This window comes from Hemitrygon akajei, chromosome 31, assembly GCF_048418815.1.
Source record: "Hemitrygon akajei chromosome 31, sHemAka1.3, whole genome shotgun sequence".
NCBI classification, from domain to species: domain Eukaryota; kingdom Metazoa; phylum Chordata; class Chondrichthyes; order Myliobatiformes; family Dasyatidae; genus Hemitrygon; species Hemitrygon akajei.
This window is the reverse complement of record NC_133154.1, coordinates 28,967,592-28,995,572: the sequence shown is the minus strand read 5'-3', so window position 1 is coordinate 28,995,572 and position 27,981 is coordinate 28,967,592. Positions and strand designations below refer to the sequence as shown.

Genomic DNA, 27,981 nt, shown 5'->3' with positions numbered 1-27,981 from the left:
CAACAATAACAGCACAAACGGAAGTGCCGGTACAGAGAATATCAGCAGTAAATTCCCCTTTCAGTTGCCTCTCGACGCTAGGTCCTATGGACAGAAGCTGTTGGCAAGAAAGCGCACAGTCTCGATGTTCAAGATATTAAGGTGAGAGAAACCATAACCTTTCTTTTTCTAAGTACATGCTCTACTAATGGTCGGTCAGCTCTCGTGCGTCAAATTTGGCTGTCGCTTACCACCCCCGCCCCAAGAATCTTGAACGCCCCTTGACGAATTCTGTTTCTCCTAAATCAATGAACTAAGTCGATCCGCACATGTGTAGTTTACCGGCAATTTAACGGATAACCGGGTCTAGAGGACTCGAGATATAAGGAAAAATTATGTAATACTCTCACTGGGGGTAATTTACAAATTTGGCTCGTCAGCTAAATCTGTCAACAGCCACCTGACTCCGCGGTGAGAAGTCCACCTTCCGTAAGCAATATACATCTTGGGTCTGTATGATTTGGGGTTCAAATGGTGTGTATATACTGCTCCATGTAAAGTTATCGCTCGCACGAAAACTAACAGATCCTATTCCAGCAAAAAATTACAAAGGAAATATTTGCCAAATTTTCAAATTGAACAAAGAGTTGCAGAAAAGGAAAATAAAATTAAAAGGATCCATTACAGTTTAACGTTGAAGCTCATTTCTGGAGAAGTCAGGGTTATTGCTTTACTCAGGCTCCGAAGCCAGGTACCCAGGTCCTGCGTGAAGGAGAACGCCCACAGTTGGAATTTCACTCGAAGACCATCGCAAACGAATTGGCTCTCTCAGGAGTATTGGCTCTTCTTCCTTGGAGCTATTGATCTGCACAAAGGACTTCTTACAATGGGGTCTCTCCTTGGCATTATCCCGTGTCCCGCTAAAAAGACTCCAAACCAGAGAACCGTCCTTTGATCTCACCCAGCTCTCCTGAATCTTCCACTCGGCAGAAAGTTACAACATATAACAAGACAGACCTGATTGGCTTACAAAACAAACCCAAGTTGGACAACATGGATCTTTATCTTTAGCTAAAGCCAAAACACTATTACTAACAGGACACACTGCTTTTGCAGAAAATTGCTAAAATAAAAACTTGAGAAACTGTGTCAAGTATCGCTCCAGCATCGACACCTTCAATCAGTATGGACACATCAGTGCTCGGTTCCAGAATCCTTCAGGAATAGCGTTTTGCCTTTAATACACGGATTAGAATGTGTTCTCTCCAAAATGTCAGGCCAATCCTTTACTAGGTCCCTCCATAGCTTTGCTTCTTATATTCTCTGTTTGATTAACTACAGACTTAATTTCTGAAATTTTTTTGTCCCTCACAGCCTCGCTTGAAATATCTGTCTTTTCCACATTTGTAACAGAAAGTACGGGTCGCTCTTCTCCAGGGATATGAACTGTCCATGGCCTCGCCTCTACAGGTGCTCCTATCCCATTGGGCAGCGCGATTTCAGCCACATCACTTGTAGTATGGACTAACACGGCATCCATACTATCAGATTGGTCAAAATACCGTTCAATCAGTGCAACCTTCCCCAACACTTTTACAGAACTCAACATTCTAAGTAGCAGTTCATTGGGACCCTGCACAGAACAAAAGCATTGCTTGTGGATATCTTCTTTGAATTGCACCAAACCTTAAGCCCCACCGCATCCAACATAAAGTACCTTAATTAGGACACACCATACTTTCCACAAACACTAGTTTAAACAAATTAGTTAGCTCACAAATAAGCCATTTAATGAATCCTTATACAGCATTCAAACATTCACACGGCATCTGAATCCCGGAAGAGCCCGCACAAATGTAACCCTCTCACTGGGTCTTGTATACAAACTTACAGAAAAGGAAAAGAAAATTAAAAGGGCCCATTACAGTTCATCTAGTGCAATGTGCACATAAGCGATGTAGCTCATTTCTGAAGAAGTGAGGGGTATTACTTATGCACCAAAGCCAAAACACTATTACTAACAGGACATGATACTTTTGCAGAAAACAGCTTAAATAAAAATACCTCAAAGCATAGCAGTAGATTTACAAAAAAAAACAGAAGGTTTTTAAAATCTGCAAGGCTTTTTCCACTGAGGCTGGGTGGGACTGCAACCAGATGGCATGGCTTAAGGGTGAAAGGTGAAACTTCAGGGGAACATAAGTGGAAGCTTCTACACTTAGGGTCATGAAAGTGTGGAATGAGATGTCAGCACAAGCCGGGCATGCGAGCTCCAATTCAATGTTTAGGCGAATTTTGGATTGGTACATTGATAGTAGCGATATGGCGTGCTATAGTACTAGTGTAGGTTGATAGGAGTAGTCATGTCTTCTCTATGACAGTATAACTGGAAACGCTTCAAACAGTGAGTTTTGGACATCTACAACAGCTTTCAAATTGATGGGGCAAACTTCAAATTGGAAATCTGATAATAAAATTTGAGGTGTATTTTGTCCCAAGTAAAAAAAAGTCATGTTTGAGAGATATAAGTTCTTCTCTTGTGAAAAGAAACAAGGTGTTATCTTTGACCACTACTTAGCTGAGTTTCACACACTAAAGTTGTCTGGCGAGTTTGGAAACGTGGAAGACTCACTAATCAGGGACAAAATAGTTTGTGGAATCCCAGATAATGGGCTCAGAGAAAGCTTGCTCCATTTAAAAGATTTGTTGGTAGAAGAGGTCAGAGTGGGAAATGGGGGTAGGGGTGTGGATTTGTTCACCAGAAGAAGAAATCGATATTCATGCCACTAGGATAGAGGGTACTCAGATGGAATTTAAGGATTCATCTTGGTGCAAAGCAGGTCATGAATGGATTTGTCAGAACAGGAATGAGAATTGGGATTTAAATGGCCACCAGAAAGTACCACATCGAGTGGATGGTGAGGAGGTGATCAATGAAGCTAAGCCAAAATTTAAGACAGGTCTCACCAACTGAGAGGTGTCCACATCAGGAGCAGTGGACAGAATAGACACATCCAGCAGATTCATAGATGAAGTGTTGCCTCACCTGGAAGGACTGTTTGCAATCCCTGAATGGAATTGAGCGCAGAGGGCAGAGGTGTATGGGTATGTGTAGCACTTAGGCCACTTGCAGGGAAAAATTCACTAAGGGGGATTGCTGGGGATGGACAAATAGACAAGGGAATCACAGGGAGTGATCCCTGCAGAAAGTGAAGGGGAAAAGGTTAGGGTTAGGGTTAGGGAGTTAGTTTAGAGCTAAGATCCCTTTGAAGATAGCAGTGGTTGCGGCAAGAGGAATTCTATCATTAATAGGATGGTGGGAAGATAGGGTGAGCTTGAATGAATGAGTAATGGAGATGTGGGTGAGAGTAGTATCAATAATAAAGGTCGGGAAACTCCAACCTTTAAAAAAGGAGGACATCTCTGAAATCCTGGAATGGAAGGCCACATCCTGGGAACTGATGAGGCAGAGGCAAAGAAACTGAGCAAAGGGAATAGTATTTTTAAAAGAGGCATTTTTAAAAATGGCTATAGAACATAGAACAGTACTGCACAGAAACAGGCTCTTCAGCTGACAATGTTGTGCTGAACCAACTAAAAAGCAAATCAAAAACACCCAAACACTAATCCCTCCTACCTACACCATGTCTATATCCCTCCATCTTCCATCCACGTGCTTATCTAAATGTCTCTTAAAAGCTTCTAATGTACTTGCCTCTCCCACCGCAACAGGCATCCACCACACTCTGTAACAAACTTACCCCGAACATATCCTTTGAACCTACCCCCCTCACCTTCAATACATGCCCTCTTTTTTTCCAACCCTGTGAAACATATACACTCTATCTATTTTATATACGCCTCGCTTAATCTTATAAACCTCTATCAGATCTCCTCTCAGCCTCTGCCACTCCAGAGAAAGCAACCCAAGATTACCTTGCCTCTCCTGATAGCACATGCCTCTAAATAAACAGCATCCTCATAAACCTCTTCTGCACTCTCTCCAAAGTCTCCACATCCTTCCTGTAGTGGGGCGACCAGAAATTAATGCAATACTCTAGATCGGGGATTACAAGAGCCTTATAAAGTTGCAACATAACCTCTTGACTTTTGAACTCAGTGCCTTGACTAATAAGAGAAACCATTACATAAGCCTTTTTAACCAGCATATCGATCTGTTTAGCCACTTTGAAAAAGTTATGAACTTGGATCCCATGATCACTCTGCTCAGCAACACTGTTAAGGATCTTGTCCTCAATAGTATACCGTCTCCGTGCATTTGCCCTGCCAAGGTCCAACACCTCATATTTATCTGGCTTAAACTCCATCTTCCATTTCTCTGCCCACGTCTGCAACTCATCTATATTGTGTTGTATGCTTTGCCAGTCTTCTACACTATCCACAACTCCACCAATCTTGGTGTTATCTGCATATTTATTAACCCACCCAACTACATTTTAATCCAGGTTAGTTGCTGTATATACATCACAAACAGCAGAGGTCCCAGCACAGATCCCTGTGAAACACACTAATTACAGATCTCCAGTTTGATTGAGTCCCTTCAACCATTACCCTCTGTCTCTTATGTACAAGCCAGTTCTGAATCCAAGTGGCTAATCACTGTGGACCCCATGCAACTTAAACTTCTGGATTAGCCTCCCATGAGGGATCTTTGTTAAATGCCTTACTAACATCTATGAAGACCTCATCCACTGCCCTACCCTCATTAATCACTCTTGTCACTTTGAAAAAAATCAGTCCGTTTGGAAAACACAACCTGCACCACACAAAGCCATGCAGGCCCACTCTAACAAGAGAAAATCTAATGATGCAGGAAATCCAAGAAACACACACATAAAATGCTGGAGGAACAGAGCAGGCCAGACAGCATCCATGGAAAAAAAGTACAGTTGATGTTTCAGGCTGAGACCCATTGACAGGTCTGGAGGAAAAAAAGCTGAAGAGTAGATTTAAAAGAAAGGGGAGGTTTTAGAGAAACACAGATGACAGGTAAAACCAGGAGGGAGAGGGATGACGAAAATAGCTGGGAAGTTGATTGGTGAAAGAAAAACTGGGCTAAAGAAGGAAGAGTCTGATACGTGAAAGAGACAGAAGGCCATGGAAGAAAGAAAAAGTAGGGAGGAACCCCAGATAGAGGCAATGGATGGACAAGGAGATAACGTGAGGAAAAGAAAAGGGAATGGAAAGTGGTAAAGTGGGGGTGGGGTGCATTACCAGAAGTTTGAGAAATCGATGTTCATGCCATCAGCTTTGAGGCTACCCAAACGGAATATTAGGTGTGGCTTCATCATGATAGTGGAGGAGGCCATTGATGGACATAACGGAATGGGAATGGGAAGTGGAATTAAAATAGGTGGCTACTGGGAGTTCCCACTTATCAGGCAGACAGAGTGTAGGTGCTCAGTGAAACAGTCTCCACATCTACATAGGGTCACCCATTTTAACTCCACTTCCCATTCTCATTGTAGATATGTCAATCTATGGCCTCCTCTACAGTCATGATGAGGCCAGATTCAGGTTGGAAGAACAACACTTGTATTTCATCTGGGTAGTCCCCAGTCTGATGGCAAGAACATTAATTTCTTGAATTTCTGGTAATGCCCAGTGCCCTCTCCTTCACCAGTCCCCATCCCTTTTTCTGTCTCTCACCTTATCTCCTTGCCTGCCCATTACCTCCCTCCGGTGCTCCTCCCTCTTTTCTTTCTTTCATGGGCTGCTATCCTTTCCAGCACTTTATTTCATCCCTTCTGCTACCAGTTTCACCTTCATTTTCTGTTTCTCTCTCCCCTACCCCACCTTTTAAATCTACTCCTCATCTTTCTTACTCCAGTCCTGCCGAAGGGTCTTGGCCTTAAAAGTCGACTGTGCTTTTTTCCATAGATGTTGCCTGGCTTGCCGAGATGCTTGAGCACTTTTTGTGTGTTGCCTTGAGACTCTAATTGTGCCATGAGTTTCCAAATGCTCATATATGCTATCCTGAAGAATTTTCTCCAGCAATTTCCCTACAACTGACATGAGATTCACCGATCTATAGTTCCCAGTATTTTGTTTCATTCTTAAATAGAGGTTCAGCATTAGCCACTTGCCAGTCCTCCAGGATATCACCTGTGGTTAGAGAGGACATGAATATACTGGTCAAGGCCCCAACAATCTCGCCCCTTGCCTCCTTCAATAACCTGTGATAAATCCCATCAGATCCTGGTGATTTGTCACCTTCATGCTCATTAGGAGACCCAACACTTCTTCTTCCTTGACTTTTAAACTCCCTAACATATTTATATACTCAGCCCTGATCTCCTGGTCCTCCAAATGCTTTTCCTTGGTAAATACTTAAGCTAAGTACTCATTAAATACCTCACTCACATTCTCCGCATCCAAGCATGATATTGCTCCCCTCCATTTCAGGTGCAAGCCACTCCTCTTGTCCAGGACACTCCTTCCCTAAAAATGTTCTACTGATCGAAAAACTTGAAACCCTGTCCCCTACACTACCTCCTCAGCCACTCATTGATCCATGGTATCACCCCATTATTACCTGCTTTAGGCATGACACCGCTGATAACCTGGAGATTAGTACCTTGGAGATCCTTATCTTCAGCCTCTTTCCTAACTATATATACTTACTAAACAGGATCTCTTTCCATTTTCTGCCTCTGTCATTGAAGCCAATATGCACTACGACCTCTGGTTCTTCAACCTCCCCCAAGAGAATATCCTGCTGCCAATTTGATACATCATGGACCCTAGCAGCCTAGGTTACACACAATCTTGGTGTTTCTTTTGCAGCCACAGACTCTCCTTTCTGATCCGTAACTAATGAGCCCCCTATCACTACCACACTGCCTGACTTTAATGTCGACTGTTTACTCTTTTCTATAGATGCTGTTTGGCCTGCTGAGTTTCTTCAGCATTTTGTGTGTGCTGCTTTTATTACCAGCATCTACAGAGTTTTTTCTTGCCTGCAAAGCCAAAGCCTTCCCACTTTATCTCTGGCACACTCTAAAATTAGCCACTCTCCTAGATCCTATCTTCCTTTTATGTGCATCTGAGTTTAGGCCTCTGATGCTGACACTTGCCATGCCTGTGAAGCCAAAAAAAAAAAAAACGGCCTTACCCAAATCTGCACCTTCTATACTCTCCCTCCCAATTTCTGTCGGGCTTTGTCAGCGACATTCACTGTGTCTGAGCTACTGAAACAGTAGAATCAAGAATCACGAGGTTGTCAATTGTCAGTTTCTCTCCACAGATGGAGACAGAGAGAGTAAGAAATTGAAGGGAGGTGACAGAGATGGACCAAATTAAATTAAGTGCAGGGTGAAAATTCAAGGCAATATTGAATACATTGATGAGCTCAGCATGGGTGCATGAAACAGCACTAACATAGTCATCAATGTAGTGCAGGAAAAGTTGGGGAATAAAACTGGTCAAGGTTTCAAACATGAACTGTGCTACATAGCTGAAAAATATGCAGGCATACCTTGGGCCCACGTGAGTGCCCAAAGCTACCCCTTGGGTTTAGAGAAAGTGGGCAGCCAAAGTTCAAAGTAAATATATTATCAGTGTACATTAATGTCACCACACACAACCCTGAGATTATTTTCTTGCGGGCATACATAGCAAATCTATAGAACAGTAACTGTAAGCACCAGAAACTGCAAACTGGATGAGCCAAAGGAAAATGATTTTCAGGGTGAGGACCAGTTCTGTCAGACACATGAGGGTGGTGCTTTAGGGGAATCAATTAGTTCTTTTGTCAAGAGACAAGCAGGGAGCTTCGAGGCTCTCCTGATGGGGGATATACCTAGTATTGACAGAGTCTCCAGCTTGAACTGGAACTGAGGATCACCAGAAGCATGTTGTCAAGTCTGCATACAGTTGCTACCTGGCAGGCCAATGTCATTAGCAGCCATTTGTACTTTGCTGAGATCATGATTACTTAATCGTGCGGTAACAAGAGACCTATGGATGGTGATTAACCCAAGTGCAGAGTAAGGTCCAGAATTAATTCAGACTCAAAATAAACAAGATGATATGAACAAAATCTAAAAGCAAAATCACAAACAATAGTACTAGAAATAGGACTCCTATGATTGAGCACTGAGTGCTCGGCACAAGTCCTTCAAGTACAGACTTTCCATGAAGGATTGCAGCAGGCAATATTTGGTAGTCTGAGTCTCTAAGGGACAGTGGCAGATAACCATACCCCAAGATATTGAAGGGCTGGATCTTGGAAGCTTGCTGCTGTTCCAACAGGACCATGACAATGTCACAACAGATCCCTTGGAGTGAGAAACAGAAGGGTTCTTTGGGGTGTTATGTTAGACAACAGTAGGATCCTGGGAGATAGCTACAGCTTGAGCCCTAATCCAGGGGGTTAGAGGTTTCTATATAGAAAATAAACAGATCACTGGGAGTGCTTTAGAGACTTGGATCAAAAGCAGGTATTTGGGGAGATTATATGTTGAATTACAGATTCCTAGGAGTAAGTTATAGACCATAACCTATTCCAGGTATTCAGAGGGTATTAATAAAATCCCCAGTAGTGATTTAGATGCTGGGTTACAATCCATGGTGTCAGGGATTGCTATATACTGTAGGTAACAGATCCCACTGTGTAAAATTAAAGTTTAGGATCTACTCCTGGGACTCAGGATTCAGATGTAGTTGTTTTGATGATATGCTCTGCATTTTCTCTGTTCTGTTTACTGTCATTCAATCAGTGTGTGATACCCTTGCTCTGAATTTGTAAATATTTTGGGAAAGGACTGTCAGAAGTCAGTAACCAAGGACCCTACTGCCACCAAACAGAAGATGGAGAAACCCTTGCAGCTGGTTTACAACATAGATGAGGAGCTGAAACTTAACCCAGAGGCTCTGAAGGTCCTCCAGTCCATTGAAGTTCCAATGGTTGTCGTGGCTGTGGTTGGTGCTGCTCGAACAGGGAAATCCTACCTCATGAACTGTATTGCAGGAGACAAGAACGGTAAGGGCAGTGTCTGTAAACTTCCACCTCTAACCTTTCACCTCTCTTTACTATCTGTCTTGCAGAAATCATCCTGAGACATGGGAAAGTTTACCTCTCTGCCTCTCTCTGTCTTTTTCCCTCTGCAGGGTTCTCAGTGGATTCATCTGTCCAGGCTCACACCAAAGGAATCTGGATGTGGTGTCGATCCCTCCCTCAGAGACCCAATGAGGTCCTCCTGTTGTTGGACACCGAGGGTCTGGGAGATCCTGAGAAGGTCAGTCCTTCCCTCTCAACTATTCCCCTCCTCAGAACAGTGGTTTCATTACCAACTGGGTAACCCACAGACAGAGGAATGATACACAAACCAGAGTTCAAATCCTATCACAGGCAGTGTGGACTTTTAAATGCTGTTTACAATCTAGATTTGAAGTAAAAATTAATTAATTTGTTATGTAGTTAACTAACATTGTCATCATAGGTTCATGCTGAGCTTCCAGGAAGAATTCTGCCATATTTTTGAATGGATCTGTATGTGATACAAGACCATTACTCACTCCAAGTTTCCTAACCCATCCTCACCAATTCCCATCCCCATCCTCCCAAATGAAAATGATGTTAAGGTACCACAACAGTATGCTCTCCCCCAGCACTGTGGTGGTGAACTCTGGACAAGACTCGGTCTGTAAGGCTTCCCTTGCCACCTGCCACTGGTGGCATTGACAGGAAGGATGCTGTGTTGAGAAGCCTCACCCACCAACCTCTGTAAACACTGAGCAAGAAATGTCCAGAGATGGGTAGTTATCTATTAGACTGATCTCTGAGCAAGAGCGCTCACTAACTGGTTGTCTGTCCTACCTGCAGGGAGACATCGACAATGATCATTCCATCTATTCACTGGCTATCCTTCTGAGCAGCATCCTCATTTACAATGGTCAGAGGAACATAGACCAGAAATCCTTGCAAGACCTACAGTATCCTTCATTGGTGTCTTCCAGTCCTTCTCTCTCAGGGTGATATCTCTACAGTGACAAGTGTCTCTCAGTGCCTCTTTCTCGGGAATAACTGCACAGTGCCTGATGTGTCTCAGTCCCACTCTCTTGGGGAGATATTGTACACTGTCCAGTTTATCTCAGCCACTGTCTAATGTGTCTAATGAATGTGCCACACCCACTTCATCTGCTGGCTGATTCAATGTAATCACCACCCTTTGTCAATAAAAAAAAACATCTCAGTTCTTATTGATCATTTCACTCTAACCATAATATTTTATCCTGTAGTTTTCATTTCCCCATCCTTGCAAACAAAGACCACTGACCCTAGCAATGCCCTTCATGATGTTGTTATTACAGCTGTGAGATCACCCCTCAATCTTCTATGCTCCAAAGAATAAAGGATAAGGTATCTAACCTTTCAGTTCCATGATGCCTGGCAATATCCTTCTAAGTGTTTCTGTATTCTCTTTCCAGTTTAATCACAAACTTGACATAACTGCGTGACAAAGACTGTACACAGTCCTCCAAGTATGACATACCAATGCTTTGTTCAATCAGAGTGCAACCACCCACTTCAAACTTGGTGTGTGAACTGATGAAGGACAGCCTGTCAAAAACTTTCTTCACACTGCATCCTCTTTTTTTGACTGCCCTTTAAGGGAACCAAGCATCTCATCACCAAGGTCCTTCTATTGCAATAAGGTACCAAGAACCTTTGCATTCAAAAATCCTACAGTGATTAGTCCTTTCAAAATGTAACTCTGCATACTTATCTGAACTCCATTTGACATTCATGAGCCCAGCTGCCCAGCTGACCAAGATCCCACTGTACTCATCTTCACTGTCCACTGTGACAGTGAAATAATGCTTGAGAACTGTGCCCATCTCCAGCAGTTTCACAAATACATTTCCAGCTTGGTCTTTCCGAGGCCCTAATTGCCCCCATGTTACTTTCATTAATATATTTATAAAGTCACTTAGAACTCTCCTTAATTTTCTTAGCTAAAGTCACTTAATTCACCCCTTTGTCCTCCAAATTTCCATCTTGAGTTTACTTTGGCATTCAATGACTCACTTGATCCCAGCTGTCTGCATCTGAATCATACACCTCCTGTGCTCTTGATCAAAATTACAATATTCCTTGACATTCTGAGTTCTCAACTACCAGCAGCTTTGCCTTTTTCTCATTGCAACCCTCACTCTCAGGGAGAAATCTTCACAATGACATGTGTCTCTTAGTCACCCTCTTTCTGAGGGCGAGGATCTGTATACTGGTCAGCGTTTCAGTCCATCTTGCCAAGAGGGAGATCTGTACAACAGCCAATGTTTCAGTCCATTTTGCTGAGTGGGAGATCTGTACACTGGCCATTGTTTTAGTCCATCTTTCCAAGAGAAGATCTGTACATCAGCTAGTTTTTCAGTCCATCAAGCTCAGTGGGATATCTGTACACTGACCGATATCTGTCAGTCTGCCTCTCTCAGTTAGGTATCTCCATAATGACAGATGTCTCTTAGTCACACTCTCTCTGAGGGAGAGATCTGTGCGACTCCACCTTCAGAGCAGGCGACAAGGCAGTTCTAAAAACAGCGAGGGCCAAACTGTCCCGAGCCATCAGAGAGGCAAAGCGTGCACATGCCCAGCTAATCCACAGCCACTTCCAGGACAGCAGCGACACGCGGCACATGTGGAAGGGCATCCAGGACATCACCAATTACAGGACAACGTCACCTTACTGTGCAGGTGATGTCTCCCTCCCTGATGCGCTGAATAAGTTTTACGCCCGGTTTGAGGCAGAAAATGATGTGGCGGCGAGGAAATCCACCCCTCCTACAAATGACCAGGTGCTGTGTCTCACTGTGGCCCATGTGAGAAGAACCCTGTGCAGGGTCAACCCACCGAAGGCTGCTGGACCAGGCAACAACCCTGGCAGAGTGCTCAGGGGATGTGCAGACCAGCTAGCAGATGTTCTCACTGACATCTTCAACATCCCCCTGAGCAGCACCACCATTCCAATGTGCTTCAAGGCCACCACCATCGTCCCTGTACCGAAGAAGTCTTCAGTGTCCTGCCTAAATGACTACCATCCCGTTGCACTTACATCCATCATCATGAAGTGTTTTGAGAGGGTTGTCATGAGGCATATCAAGACCCTGCTGCCCCACTCACTGGACCCCCTGCAGTTTGCATACCGTCCCAACCACTCAACAGATGATACCATTGCCACCACCCTCCACCTGGCCCTAACCCACCTGGACAAAAAAGACTGATACTTTCAGATACTGTTCATAGACTTCAGTTCAGCATTCAACACAATCATCCCTCAGAAACTGATTGGAAAGCTGAGCCTACTGGGCCTGAACACCTCCCTCTGCAACTGGATCCTAGACTTCCTGACTGGGAGACCTCAGTCAGTCCGGATTAGGAGCAGCATCTCCAACACCATCACACTGAACACGGGGGCCCCCCAGGGCTGTGTGCTCAGTCCACTGCTGTTCACTCTGCTGACCCATGACTGTGCTGCAACACACAGCTCGAACCATATCATCAAGTTCGCCGATGACATGACCGTGGTGGATCTCATCAGCAAGAACGACGAGTCAGCTTACAGAGAAGAGGTGCAGCGGCTAACGGACTGGTGCAGAGCCAACAACCTGTCTCTTAATATGAACAAAACAAAAGAGATGGTTGTTGACTTTAGGAGGGCATGGAGTGACCACTCCCCACTGAAAAGTGCTGGCTCCTCAGTAGAGATCGTTAAGAGCACCAAATTTCTTGGTGCTCACCTGGCGGAGAATCTCACCTGGTCCCTCAACACCAGCTCCATAGCAAAGAAAGCCCAGCAGCATCTCTAATTTATGCGAAGGCTGAGGAAAATCCATCTCCCACCCCCGATCCTCATCACTTTCTACAGGGGTTGTATTGAGAGCATCTTGAGCAGCTGCATCACTGCCTGGTTTGGAAATTGCACCATCTCGGATTGCAAGACCCTGCAGCGGATAGTGAGGTCAGCTGAGAAGATCATTGGGGTCTCTCTTCCTGCCATCATGGACATTTACACTACACGCTGCATCCTCAAAGGAAACAGCATTCTGAAGGACCCCATGCACCCCTCATACAATCTCTTCTCCCTCCTGCCATCTGGGAAAAGGCTCTGAAACATTTGGGCTCTCACGACCGGACTATGTAACAGTTTCTTCACCCAAGCTATCAGACTCCTCAAAACCCAGAGCCTGGACTGACACCTTGTCCTATTGTCCTGTTTATTATTTATTGTAATGCCTGCACTGTTTTTGTGCACTTACGCAGTCCTGTGTCGGTCTGTAGTTTAGTGTAGCTTTCTCTGTGTTGTTTTTTTTTACATTGTTCAGTCTAGTTTTTATACTGTGTCATGTAACACCATGGTCCTGAAAAACATTGTCTCATTTTTACAATGTACTGACCTAGCAGTTATGGTTGAAATGACAATAAAAGTGACTTGACTTGACTTGGTTCAGTTCTTCTCACTGAGAGGGAGCTCTCTGTCTGTCTGTCTCTGTCTCTCTCTGTCAGTCTGCCTTTTTCTGTCGATCTGTGTCTCTCTCTCATCTGTACACTGACTAGTGTCTCTCAGTAACTGTCTCAGGGGCAGATCTGTACAGTAACTGACATACCTGACTACATTCCTGCCAACCCTTCATTCCTTTCTCCTTGATGTTGCTCCCAGTTTTGTGACTGAACTGTCTAAGCGGATCCAGATGAAGTCCCAGCCCGATGGTTGTAATAGTTGGAACTTTGTCCGTTTTTTCCCTGAATTTGTCTGGGTGATCCGTGATTTGACACTGGATATGAACATCAATGGAAAACATGTGTCTCCAAATGAGTACCTGGAGCACAGACTGAAACTGAAGGACAGTGAGTATGTGGTAGTGCCAGTCTCTGAGGAGATAGGGGAAACTTGGAAAGCGGCCAGAGAAGGGAGGGAGCAGGGTTGAATTCAGTGTGCGAGGGGGGAGGTGGAGAAAGGAGCAGACTGTTTGATGATCTGTGCACAAACAGTCCAGGGTCTCCCGGCCCCTTCATATCTCTCATTCCCACTTTCTCTGCATTCCCCTGCCTTGTTCACATTCACATTACCTCACAATTCCCTGCAATGACCAATGTACACCACCCTCTAGTTTGATAGCATGAATGCACCATTCCAAACCATTTGCACCTCCTTCCCATCAGAGTTTCAGCCGAATGGCAGGATGCCACTCTCCCACACACACCCCTTTCAATTAATATGACCCTCAACTACACTGTATGACACCAATATATGACAAGTCACCCATGATCCAACTTTAATGCACTCAGTGCTCCTCCCACACATCCTGTCCCTCACCATCACACCTCGCAAACTGCCTCCCCTCTGTTTCCTTCCTGTCCTTCCCCTATTCCTCCCCACAGCCCTGTGGGTAACAGTTGCCATGTTGGGAATGGGAGAACAGACTCAGTCAGGGTGATTCCTGCCTAATTCCTGGTTCTGTTTTACAGGTGAGATCAGAAAGCAAGACAAGGAATATAATGAGCTCCGCAGGTGTATCCGCAATCATTTTCCCTCACGTTGCTGCTTTGCATTTCCCTTTCCCACACACCCAAATAATGTCGGGCAGCTCCAGGAATTGGAAGACAAGGATCTGGATAAGGATTTCATCAAGGAACGGCAGAAGCTCATCAATTACATTCACACCCACACGAAAGTCAAGAGAGTTGTTGGGGGTCAGCTGGTCACCGGTAGGAGTGAGTAACTTGCATAACTTCAGCACCTCTCTTCAGTATAACACACTAACCTGGCATAAGAAAACCTGAAGATGCTAGTAATCTAAAGCAAGACACATAAAATGCTGGAGGAACTCAACAGGCCAGGCAACATCTGTGGAAAAGAATAAGCAGTCAACATTTCATGCCAAGACCCTTCATCAGGACTGGAGAAGGAGGGGAGAAATCAGAATAAGAAGTTGGGGGAGGGGGGAAGAGGAAAAAAATACAATTTGGCACGTGATAGGTGAAACTAGGCAAGGGAGAAGGTTGAAGAAAGGAGCTGGGAAGTCGATTGGTGAAAGAGATAAAGGCAGGAGAAGAGTTAATCTGATAAGAGAGGACTGAAGACCATAGAAGAAAGGGAAGGGGGATAGTGCACCAAATGGAGTTCATGGGCAGGTGAAAATTGAAGATGTGAGAGGGAAGCAAGAATGGGGTATGTTGAAGGAGATTGAGGGGGTAGTGGAATTACTGGAGTTCAAGAAATCCATGTTCATGCGATCATGTTGAGCACATTCACTCCATCCACCAAAAAAGCGGGATTTCCTTGTGGCCAGCTATTTCAATCGTACTTCCCTTTGCATTCCAACAAGTCTGTGCAAGGGCTCTTTTGTCATGATGAGGTACGATTCTCTCTGGGTAGTCTCCAGCCTGATGGCATGAACATCGATTTCTCAAACTTTTTGCCTGCCCATCACCTCCCTCTGCTGCTCCTATCCTTCGCTTTTTGCCATGATCTTCAGTCAGCTCCTATCATATCTCCACCCCCCCCCCCACTTCAGCTTTTATTATTTTCACCTATCAACTTTCCAGTTCTATACATCACCACCTCATCCTCTCCTGGTTTCACCTATCACCTGCCACCTTTGACTTCTTCCTCCTTCTCCCCCAACATTCTTATCCTGATTTCCCTCTTTCCTTTCCAGGTGAAGGGTCTTGGCCTGAAACACTCACCTGGAATGGGAATATACCATCAGTCTACATGGGAATGTGGACTGCGTGATTAAATGGGAAGGGATTTGGATGCCTTTAGAATTGTGTACAAGGGAAGTTAATGGAAAGGGGCTGAGATTCCATTGCAAGTGTGGAAAATGGAAGTGAATGGGAATGGTTTGGGATCCCATTGGGAATGCGTGGGCTGGTGTGGGATGCCAGCAAGTGTGTTGAGGGTAGGATGAAAGAGATAGAGTTCACTACGAGTGAATGGGGAAGTGTGGGGTTCCATTGAGAGGGAAAGGGGTTGTGTCCCATTGGGAGTATGAATGATAGGAGAGAATTGGAGAGGGTGGGATCATTGGAGGTGAATGAGAATGGGTTGGGTACCTTGTGATAGGGAGAGGGGGAATTCAGGTTGTGATCAGATTTCCAGGTACTTACCTCCAGAAACATCCCACACAGGATTTGTTGAACTGACCAAGGCATACGTGGGCATGATGGTGGATGGTGTCCTACCATGTGTGGAGAGCAGTGTCGCCAAATTAATGGAGGTGGAAAACCAAGCAGCATTAGATGAAGCCCTGAAATTCTATGATGAAGGAATGAAAATATTCTCAGAATCTAACTGCTTTACCATGATAAAACTCACAGAGTATTACAATATGAAGAGTACAAAGGCATTTAATATCTTCTACAAAAGATCCATGAACAACAGTGGCAAATATGTCGAACAGCTGGAGGTGAGCTTCTAATATTCAGTGATTACCAACTGTCTCATCTCCGAACAACAGTCCCTGGACCCAACCCTTATAGACATAGATTGAGAGACAGAGAGCATAGACATCATCATGAACGTGAGGGACTGGGGGACACTGGATAGTACAGTTCATTCCCTGAATGAGAGTGGCAGAGAGTCACCAGTTTGTATACAGATCACTCCCAATCAGTGTATAGATCTCTCCCTGAGAGAAAGCAACTTAGAGATGCAGTCAGTAGTCAGATCTCTCCCTGAGAGAGAGTGACTCAGAGATATTGTTCGTGTACAGATCTCTCACTGAGGGAGATGGACTGAGAGACAGTGGTCAATGTACAGATCTCTTCCTGAGAGAGAGAAACTCAGAGATACAGTTAGTGTGCAGATCTTTCCCTGAGAGGCAGCGACTCAGAGAAATAGTTGGTCCAGCTATACCCCTGAGAGAGAGGGACTGAGAGACACCAGTCAGTGTATAATCCTGTGTTTCCTAGTTTACTGTACACCTTTCTTTCATTCCCAGGAGACAATGCGTTCTACTTACAAGTCTCTCGAGGCCAAGGTCAAGAAAAGCTCACAGAAGAAATGTGAGTTACATCTAAAAAAAGTGATGTCACCAATAACAGGAAATCTGAGATCTGGATATTACCGGAAAGCTGGTGGTTTCCAGGAGCTGAAGATGGATCTTGATAAGGCCAGAATGGAGTATGAAAAAAAGACCAAGGACGAGATGGAGGTGTGTTCAATATTTCACTGCAAGGCATTTACTTTTCAAGTCTCATAGCTTTTCTTTCCTCTGCCTTCCATAGATTCTGAAAACTACCCCCTCTGCCTCCTTCCATTCACCTAACAAAAGTGAATTTGATTTCCACTCTCCGTAACATCTGGAATGGCATTAACTGGGTGGAGTGAGTCTGTGATTGGGAAACCATTTATGGTGGACTATGGGAGGAGTTTCATTGAGTGGGGTTTGTCAGTGATGGGAGTAAGTGCCTGTGAAACTATGGGAGGGATTAGATGAGTGGAAAGAGTTTGTGATGGGGAGATATTCATGGCATGTGGGAGGGAATTCAGTAGTTGTAAAATCAGTAATGGGGCAGAGCATCCATAGGTTGTGTGAATTATCTTTTAATACTAGTTTTCAAGAGCCTTCCAATCTGTTCTTTAAAAATCCTAACTCTCTGTTTCCACCATGCTTCAATGGAGAGAATTCCAAAATCCAATTATGCATTCGGAGAAAAATGCTTTTATCACATCTCTGTTGATACAGCTACCTGTATATCTAACTCAGCTTTGCGACACATGACCTTCCCCCATACACTAACTATCCTAGTTCTGGACTATCCCACAGAAGTGCCTAGACCCAGCCTGTCCTACCTTGTATAAAAAGGTAATCTGTCCTTCCAGGTATCAGTCCAGGAACCCATCTTGGAACAGCGTCCAGTGTGTTAAGTGTTAAAGGAGACCTATTACATATTCCTGATGAAATCTCACCAAAACCTGATATAAGTGAGGTATTTCCCTTCTACTTTTGTTCAAAACTCTATCTCTCCCACTTACCTGTACACAAACATTTTGTGAATCTTGCACTAGGGCACCCAGATCCCTCTACATCTCAGATCTTCACAAATTGTCCCATTTGGATAATATTTACCTTTCTGCCATAATGAATATTTTGCATTATCTCACATTGTGCTCAATTTGCCTGATCCTGTTCATTCACAGAACCCATCTCTTTATGTCACCTCTTATCCTTGTGTAATTTCAAAGAAAAAAACTCTGCCTTCATTCAAGTCCACGGTATAAATTGTACATAGTCTCCAGTTATGGTTTTACCAATTTCCTGTAGATTGGTAAGAGGAGTTTCCTAATTGTGTATCTATTCCCAGCACTAGATGTTTGATGGTGAGAATCTGTCTCTGGTCTCTTGTGGACAATTGTGATGGGAGAAAGCTGGATGTGAATGATCCTATCTCTTCTTCTCTGTAGGGGTGGGCTGTCCTCAACCACTTCCTGGAACAGGAAAAACCTCATCTAGAGCATGTACAGGAAATGGACAGCAGGTTGACGGAGGAACAAAGGCATGTCTCAGGTGAGAAAATAAACAAAATGCTCAAAATATTCTGGTCAGGGTGTATCTGCAGATTTAAAGTAAACTCTTAAAGTCTGAAATCTAAAAGTGTGAAACACTCCTGCTGGGTACTTCACCTCGGGGTTCATCAGAAGGTCCAAAGTCATAGTGAGATCAGGGAGAGGCGTGCTGATGTTCTTGGACATGTTCCGGTTAAGAAGAAGTTGGAATTGGGTCTCTCAAAGAACATAAACAAACAGAAGGCCAGATTGCAGTGCACAAGAGGAGGAGGTAGGTTTGAGGCTGGAATACTGGTCATCAGTTGGTAATCCTTATCGAAGAGACATAGCTGCAGAGACAACAGTAGGCCTTGGCATATGATGTAATTGGAACTCTAACATAAATACCAGCACATTAATCCTTTATTGTGCACTGTTCATGTATTTTTGAAATGTATCGACGATATGTCTTTGCCCTATACTGTACTGTTACCAGACAACAACAAATTCACATCATATGTTAGTGATAATAAACCTGATTCTGAATTCCAAACTCATTGAAATGTCAATACATGGAGGAGATGTGAAAGTCCTTGTTGAGGACAGTGCTTCGCTTCAGAGAGAGGAAGATCAGACAAGGTATTGAAAACATGGCAGGAGGTTGAGTAGGGGCCAGGGGTGTGTAGAGGGTTGGAGAGATTATAGCAAGTGCTGGGATTAAAAAAAAAAGAGATATCAGAGGGGGAAGGGGCTGGGGATACTGTATGATGATTCCTCTCATCCTACTTCCTGAAATAATTCCATCACACATATGGGCAGGGTCCATGTTTCAGCACTTTAACTAGCATTTTATTAGGTTGGAGGACATCCCATTTCCAAGATTCGTTCTGACTGTTGTGAGAGACGTAAAGGGGGAGCAGGGATGTTTCCCCTCCCTAAGGCTCGTGGGCAAAGTTCACATTTATCTCTTCTGCCAGGAGTATATCTGGGGACTGATCAAGGAGCGGAAGGGATTGAGAAGGAGGATAGAGATGAGAGTTTAAATATGTTGTTGTTGATTGCATGCATATTTGTGAAGAATAATCTGAGAAATATCTAAAAAATGACTTTTTAGAAACAAAGCGGGTTGAACAGTGATGTCCTCCTTTAAAGAATGAGATTTCACTCTCTCCACTATTGATGAAGACCTCACCTGCATTTCTTCCAGTATATCCGCACTTACCCCATCCTCCCACAGCCTTAACAGTGATAGAGTTCCTCTTGTCCTTACCCACCACCCCATGAGTTTTCGTATCCAACACATCATCCTCTGAAACATCTGCCATCTCCAAAGGGATTCTACTCTAAATGTATCTTTACTTCCCCTCCCTCTGCTTTCTGCAGGGATTGCTCCCTCCATGATTCCCTTATCCATTCATTTCCACCTCCCCCCCCCCCCCATAATCTCTCTCCCGGCATTTAACTCTGCAAGCAGGCTAAATGCTACACCTGCGCATACACTGCCTCCAACATCTACATTCAGAGCCCAAAACAGTCCTTCCAGGTGAAACAACACTGCACCTGCAAATCTGTTCGAGTCATCTATTGTGTCTGGTGCTCCGGATGTAGCCTCTACGTTGGTGATACCCATTGGAAATTGGGTGACCACTTTATCGAGCTCCTCTACACCATCCTCCACAAGTGGGAATTCCCAGTGGCCGAACATTTTAGTTACAAATCTCATCCCCATTCCGACATACTGGCTGATAGCCTCCTCTTGTACTAAGAAGACGCCACACTCAGGGTAACAGAACACCACCTTATATTCCATTTGGGAAGCCTCCTACCTGATAGCAGGAATATTAATTTTTCCTTCTGGTAAACAAATTTCCCACCACTCCTCTCTCTATTCCCCACTCTGATCTTTTACTACTTCTCAGCTGCCTATTACTACCCCACTGGGTTCTCCCTTCCATCCCTTTCTCCAATAATCCACTTTCCTCTCTTATCAGATTGCTTGCTCTCCAGCCCAGGAACTTTCCCACACATCCCAATTCACCCATCACCTTCCAACTAGTATCTTTCCTCTTCCCCCCACATTTTTATTCTGGCATCTTCCCCCTTCCTCTTCAGTCCTGAAATAGGGACTCAGGTGAAACATTGATTGTCTATTCATTTATATATGTGCTGCCTGGCCTGCTGAGTTCCTCCAGCATTTTCTGTGTGTTGTCTTAGATTGAACAGTGAGTGAAGCTCCCTCTCAATGTCCTGTCACACACATCTTGAGAAATGACCCCTTCACCACTCACTGTGTGGACTAACCAATACATCCTCTGCACCTTTTGTCAGCTTTGGAAGAGGAGCTCTCAAGGGTGAAAAAGGAAATGGAGAAGATGGAGCAGGAGAGGAAGGCGGCTGAGGAACACAGGAAGAAGGAGATCATGGAGCAGATCAAGAAAAAGTTTGAGAAGGGTAAAAAGTGTAGTGTGGAGGAGCTGAAAGAAGCCATGGAGCATATGAGGAGTGAGGTGAAGAAATACGAAATTGAAGGCAGGATGGAGGATGCAGAGAGGGCTCATCAGATGTACGAGTACCTGGAGAAGAAATATAAAGAGACAACAGAATGGAGTTTCATGAAATTCATAAGGGAAAATGCCCCTAAGTTTATTGATGTGGCAGTAACTATGATAGGCGCTGTGGCAAAATTAGTTATATTCAAAACAATTAAGTAATCAAAAAAGTTGTGTACATTTAGAAATGTGTCCACAGCACCAATCCTGTGACATCCCCAATAGCTTCCAAATCATCCCCCCATCACCATGCTGATCAATATTGTCCACCCCACCCATTCCACATCCAATCCCCAGACTGATATAGGGGCACACACACTGGAATATTTGAATCAGAGTGGGGAATTTTACCCCGGTTTATCCACAGATTCCAGTTGGTGAACCACAGGGATATGATTGAGATCATCATTTTCCCATCACCTAGTGTAATATTCCCATTCACTAAATCCCCTCACACAGCCCATGGACATTCTTTCTAATCACTGACTGTCCCCACCCACTGAACCTCCTGCCACATTCCATGGATGCTCTCCCCAGTCATTAACTTCTACCACCCACCAAATGGACTCCCACATCTCACGAACATTCTCTCCAATAACAAATGCTCCTGCCACAGAATCCCCTTGCACACTCCATGTACAGCTGACAGATATGCTTTCCGATAACCAGCTCTCACCACCCACTGAACCCACTTCACAATCTCACAGAATGTCTTCCTCATCAGCTCCCCCACCTACTGAATCCCCTCGCACAGCCCACATTCACTCTTCCCAATTACTATCTCTTCCCACCCACTATATCCCCTTCTGCAGCCAACAGACACTGTCCCCAATCACTAATCCTCTTGCACAATGTAACAGTTTTTCCCCATCCACTGAATCCCCTCCCACAGCCCATGGACATTTACCCCATCTCTGACTCCCCACCCACCCACTGAATTTTCTCTCGCAGCCTATAGATACTCTCACCAACCCATTGAATTCCCTCTCACAGCCCATGGACATTTCCCCCCAACATTTCCCCCACCCTCCACACATCTACTGAATCCTGTATTTTGTATTTGATAAACATGAGAAACATGACACAAAATAATTTTAACTTTTCTTTATTAATTATGATTAGTTCAAACATACCAAAGCATTAGCATGTAGTTGCAAACAATTCTGGTTACTTTTTAGTCTCACAAACTCTATTTGTGATCATACATTACCTGCTCCAGGTGAACATGGCTAGATTTTGATGCAATGAGTTCTTCTCTGAGACAGGGTTGTGAACATTTCTTCTGCAGTCGTTGGACTCTGGAGTTACCATCACCAAATATCTCCTCGTGCACCATTTTATGCATTCCAGACACTGCCTTGTTATTGGTAGCTAATTATGAAGCTACATGTCCAGTTCTTATCCATGTTTTTTCTGTCCTCTCCTATACCTGTCCACACTGTACCACAATTACTTGAACTATGGGATTGAGTTTAAGAGCTGAGAGGCAACGTTACAGCCATATAGGACCCTGGTCAGACCCCACTTGGGGTACTGTGCTCAGTTTGGCCACTTCACAATAGTAAGGATGTGGAAACTATAGAAAAGGTGCAGAGGAGATTTACAAGGATGTTGTCTGGATTGGGGAGCATGCCTTACGAGAATAGGTTGAGTGAACTTGGCCTTTTCTCCTTGGAGCGATGGAGGATGAGAGGTGACCGGATAGAGCTGTATAAGATGATGACAGGCATTGATCATGTGGATAATCACAGGCTTTTTACCAGGGCTGAAATGGCTATCATGAGAGGGCACAGTTTTAAGGTGCTTGGAAGTAGGTACAGGGGAGATGTGAGGTGCAAGTTCTTTTTTACGCAGAGAGTGGTGAGTGAATGGAATAGGCTGCTGGTGATGGTGGTGGACACAGATATGATAGGGTCTTTTAAGAGACTCCTGGATAGGTACGTGGAGCTCAGAAAAATAAAGGGCTTTGGTAACCCTAGGAAACTTCTAAAGTAAGTAATTATTTGGCACGGCATTGTGGGCTGAAGGGCCTGTATAGTGCTGTAGTTTTTCTATGTTTCTATCAATTATAATGGGCTCTGTCTATCCATGTGCAATTCATCAAACTCTCCCTGGCACAGAATATCAGCTCTCACATCCTACTTATCTGCTGGTTCAGTGTTCTGGGTCAGCGGTCAGCTCTATTCAATACTGACCCTGTGTTGATTATGTGGCCTTCCTCCACTCTGCTCTGTGTTCTGTGGATCTCTCTCTCACCAGCAGAGTTTCCTCCCAGAGCCTGATGGGGAACTTGTCATCTCCCTCTGGCTGCTACATTCCCACCATCAATCCAAGATCAGTGTGATTACTGGATCACACTAATTATCCAGGCAATAAATTTGATCACCAGCAATGAACAATTGGAAACTGAAATGTGAGAACAGATGTACATTCAGCAGAGATACACGAGACTGCAGGTGCTGGAACCTCGAACAACAAAATGAAGATGGAGGAATCTTCAGTAGGTCGAGCAGCATCTGTTGGTGGGGATGGGGGTGAAGGAATTGTTGACGCTGGGTCAAGATCATGTATTAGAACTGATAGACGTGTCCTTAGCACAGGGTCTCCACCAAAAATGTCGATAATTCCTTTCCTACCACAGATGCTGCTTGATCCACTGAGTTTCTCCAGCAGGTTATTGCTTTATTTAAGTTGAATGAATAGTTTTAGCTAAAAGATTTGTTAAGTAACATAGATGCTATATTTAACCAGAATATAACCTTATTAACAACTAAGTGGCTTTTCCAATTAGCCAAATCAATGTAATTGTAATAATAAGAATCAGGATATATATGTGTGGATGAACTTAGATACTGGATCCTCATCCCGCCACAAGGAAGTGTGGATTTAAATACCAGTAGTTTGTATATGCTGATAAATCTGTGAAACTTCAATAAAAGTCTTCTGTGAAGCAGAAAGAGTTCTCAATTGCATTTTGGACGTTCTGAAAGTAGAAGAATATGATGGCTGTATCTTTGTAGGTAAGAATGGAGATTATTGGTTCAAAGTTTAAGTTATTATCAAAGTACGTATGCGTTATGGAACTCTGAGATTCTTCTTCTCCAGATAGCCACGAAGCAAAGAAAAACATGGATGACAGTTCAAAGAGGCAGACATGGGTTTTGTGAGTTGATGATCATTCTGCCATTTGTTTTTGTGGCCAAACTAAGTTGGGAACTGAAGTGTGAAACAAAATATCAGCTGGTTAATTTTCGATGGGATGGTTGAGGTGGAAAAGGTGAGCCAATATTCACCCTTACCTCCATAAGCATCTCTGGTGAGATCACTATAGTTCAAATGCTGAAGTTCTCAAATGCACGTAACTGGATTTTGAATTTTAAACCAGAAAAGAGCAGGAACTGTGGAGTGGATAAGAGAGGGATGATTGTTTTGTTCATTATCAGGAATTTTATACCTTCTATAATATCTGAAGATCAGACAGGATTTCGTAAAAATTGATATTCCCATTTTAATATATGGCGACTGTGAAATGTTATGCATTCTCCATCGAAGGAAATATCGGAAGGTGTGATTTCTCTGGATGCAGAGAAGGCCTTTGATTGAGTTGAATGGAATTACATATTTAAAACCTTAGAAAAATTTCATTTTGGGCCCAATTTTATTCATTGGATTAACTTACTTTACTTATCTCCCTCTGCTCCGGTCCTTACTAATTTTCAGACTTCTAAACCAGTTAAACTCCAATGTGGAACCAGACAAGGATGTCCGTTGAGTGCTTTGCTTTTTGATTTGGTATTAGAACCTTTAGCAATTGCCTTTCGAGAGTCTAATGATATCACCGGTATCTTAAGGAAGGTACTATTCATAAAGTTTCACTTTATGATGACCTATTGCTTTTTATATCTAATGTTACAAATTCTTTACCCTCTATGTTTCTTTTTGTAACTAATTTTAGCCAGTTTTCAGGATATAAATTGAATTTACATGAGTGAATTGTTTCCTTTAAATAATTTGATACCAACCGATATTAACCTTCTTTTAAAATTGTAAGAAAACAATTTACATATTTGGGTGTAACCATCACCTATAATTATAAAGATCTATTCAAAGAAAACTTTCTAACCTTAATGAATTATATGGAAAAAGCACTTTCGAATTGGACACCTCTCTCTTTATCATTGATTAGTCAAATCAATTCTATTAAAATGAATATTTTACCTAAATTTATATAACTTTTTCAAGGCATACCTGTATTTATTCCTAAGTCTTTTGTTGATTCTCTAGATTTGATTCTTTCTTCTTATATATGGAAGAACAGAAAACCCTGATTAAGTAAAGCCTACCTTCAAAAAATTAAAAAGAATGGAGGCCTTGTCTACCCAATTTTAGGTTATATTACTGGGCAATTAACATCTTACATTCAGGTTATATATTGTCCAATATGAGTCTTTTTGGAAGCAAACTGTGTTATGAAATGTTCTATTATTTCTCTTCTTGGATTCTCTCTCCCTTTATCTTTAAATAAATTAACTGACAGTTTGGTGGTTAAAAACACTTTGTGGATCTGGCTACAGTTTAGAAACCATTTCAGTTTATTGAGATTTTCCCTTTCTAGTCCTAATTTTCTAATTTTTTAAACACCATTTACTACCAATCTGTTTTTTAGAGAACGGGATAGATTAGTAATTAAACGATTTCAGGATCTGCTTGTTGGAGAGACTCTCTCTTTTTTTGAGCAGCTCTCAGTAAAATATAACCTATCTAATTCCCACTTTTTTGATATCTACAGATCAGAGATTTTTTAAGATCTAAGCTACATATATTTCCTATCAGCTCGGATAAAAACATAATAGATGCATTTTTTTATTTGAAACCTTTCGATAATGGCTGAATATCTTATATTTATGGTCTGTTGTTGGGATTGAGACTGGCTCCTTTAGACAAAATTAAAAATGATTGGGATCATTAATGGAGAATGTGTGGAGCAGGTTAAGACCTACAAGTATCTGGGAGTACAGTTAGACGAGAAGCTAGACTGGACTGCCAACACGGATGCCTTGTGCAGGAAGGCACAGAGTCGACTGTACTTCCTAAGAAGGTTGGCGTCATTCAATGTCTGTAGTGAGATGCTGAAGATGTTCTATAGGTCAGTTGTGGAGAGCGCCCTCTTCTTTGTGGTGGCGTGTTGGGGAGGAAGTATTAAGAAGAGGGACGCCTCACGTCTTAATAAGCTGGTAAGGAAGGCGGGCTCTGTCGTGGGCAAAGTACTGGAGGGTTTAACATCGGTAGCTGAGTGAAGGGCGCTGAGTAGGCTACGGTCAATTATGGATAACTCTGAACATCCTCTACATAGCACCATCCAGAGACAGAGAAGCAGTTTCAGCGACAGGTTACTATCGATGCAATGCTCCTCAGACAGGATGAAGAGGTCAATACTCCCCAATGCCAATAGGCTTTACAATTCTACCGCCAGGACTTAAGAACTTTTTAAAAGCTATTATTAATGCTTTTTGAGATAGTGATTTAGATGCATATCATATTTTTTACTGAGTTAAGTATTGTATGTAATTAGTTTTGCTACAACAAGTGTATGGGACATTGGAAAAAAGTTGAATTTCCCCATGGGGATGAATAAAGTATCTATCTATCTATCTATCTATCTATCTAAAAGGATTTACAAACTTCATTATCTGATGAGACCTGGAGGGCTATTTTCAAAATGGTTAATTCTTCATCATTATGTGCTGGTCATTCCCTTCTACAATTTAAAGTGGTACACTGGGCTCATATGTCTAAAGACAAGCTGTCTCGTTTTTTTGAAGATATATCTCCTATTGTGACAGATGTACTAATGGAGAGGCTTTATTAATTCATATCTTTTGGTCATGTTTGAGCCTTGAAAAATAATGGAAAGATGTATTCCAAACTTCTGTACTTTTTAAAGTTAATTTAAAGCCCAATCCTTTAACTGCCTTATTTGGTATTGTTGAGGAAAGAGCAATAATTTTGGAGCCTTCTCATTTGCAGGTGCTGGGTTTTATTTCTCTTATGGCCAAGAGGACGATCTTGCTTAAATGGAAGGGGGTTGCCGTCCCTACACAACCTCAATGGTTATGTGTTGTTATGTCATGTTTAAATTTAGAGAAGATTTGTTGTTCGTTTTCTGATTCTAACCAAGATTTTCAAACGCTATGGGGACCCTTTCTGGACAATTTTAAAAGATTTGAATTGTTATTGTTATTAAAATATAGATCTGGGCTATTATTACAAAAACATTATATGGTAAAGTACTCCTTTTTTTCTTTTTTGTAACCAACCAGCTTTGTCTTGGTAGTGGGTGTAGATTTTTAAAAAATAATATACCATATTGTATTTCATAATTCAGTTTATTTTATTTGATTGATCATGAATATAGGATACCATGATTGTATCAGTGTGATTTATATATAGTGAATTTTGTGCTACCTTATTTTGATTTGTAATTAGTATCCTTATGAATTCTGTATTTGTGGATATGAAATTTAATAAAAATATTGAAAAATAAAAAAGAATTAACATGAGACATTATAACCTTTGATGATATTCTTATATTGGTTATTATATCCCTCATGTTTATTATATAATGTTTGCTATTATATTAAATTCAGACCAGTGGCTCCATTGAAGGTACAATAATCAGGGAACCAAACTTGGCCGACCTTGCGGAGCTGACAGGTTGGAGTATCTGCTGAATGGGTTTGTTTGGTGGGAGGAACAATCAGTTTGTTGGGTCTCCAAGCAGGAAACAAAGCTTGTTCGGCCTGCGGTCAATTCTCATCCTGTTGCCCCTACATCCAGCACCCACAGATGCTAAAAAGCAATTTGGTTTCATCATGTGTGGCATGTTCTTGTACAATACACAGGTCAGCATCATTATTGCATCATTGCCCCGAGGATAT

General features: G+C 42.8%; 2 protein-coding genes across 7 annotated transcripts in view; one reads left to right on the top strand and one right to left on the bottom strand.

Annotated features, from left to right (window-relative positions):
- LOC140719013 (guanylate-binding protein 1-like) overlaps nt 1-27,981 on the bottom strand; it is a 637,966-nt gene that overhangs the window by 525,820 nt on the left and 84,165 nt on the right. The gene's annotated exons all lie outside the window — the stretch shown is intronic.
- Nucleotides 7-27,548, top strand: LOC140719014 (guanylate-binding protein 1-like). Of its 6 annotated transcripts, none has more exons than XM_073033340.1 (11): nt 7-141; nt 1,354-1,449; nt 8,764-8,983; nt 9,112-9,239; nt 9,827-9,936; nt 13,662-13,849; nt 14,471-14,716; nt 16,136-16,413; nt 16,948-17,160; nt 18,414-18,516; nt 27,071-27,548. In XM_073033340.1, the coding sequence occupies exons 2-11, from the start codon at nt 1,432-1,434 to the stop codon at nt 27,115-27,117; spliced, it is 1,551 nt and encodes a 516-aa protein (XP_072889441.1). In that variant the 5' UTR covers nt 7-141; nt 1,354-1,431; the 3' UTR covers nt 27,118-27,548. The 6 variants fall into 6 exon arrangements, with proteins under 6 accessions (XP_072889441.1, XP_072889437.1, XP_072889434.1 ...); XM_073033336.1 differs by lacking the exon at nt 27,071-27,548 and adding an exon at nt 20,823-24,000 and having other exon boundaries at nt 14,471-14,710; XM_073033333.1 differs by lacking the exon at nt 27,071-27,548 and adding an exon at nt 20,823-24,000.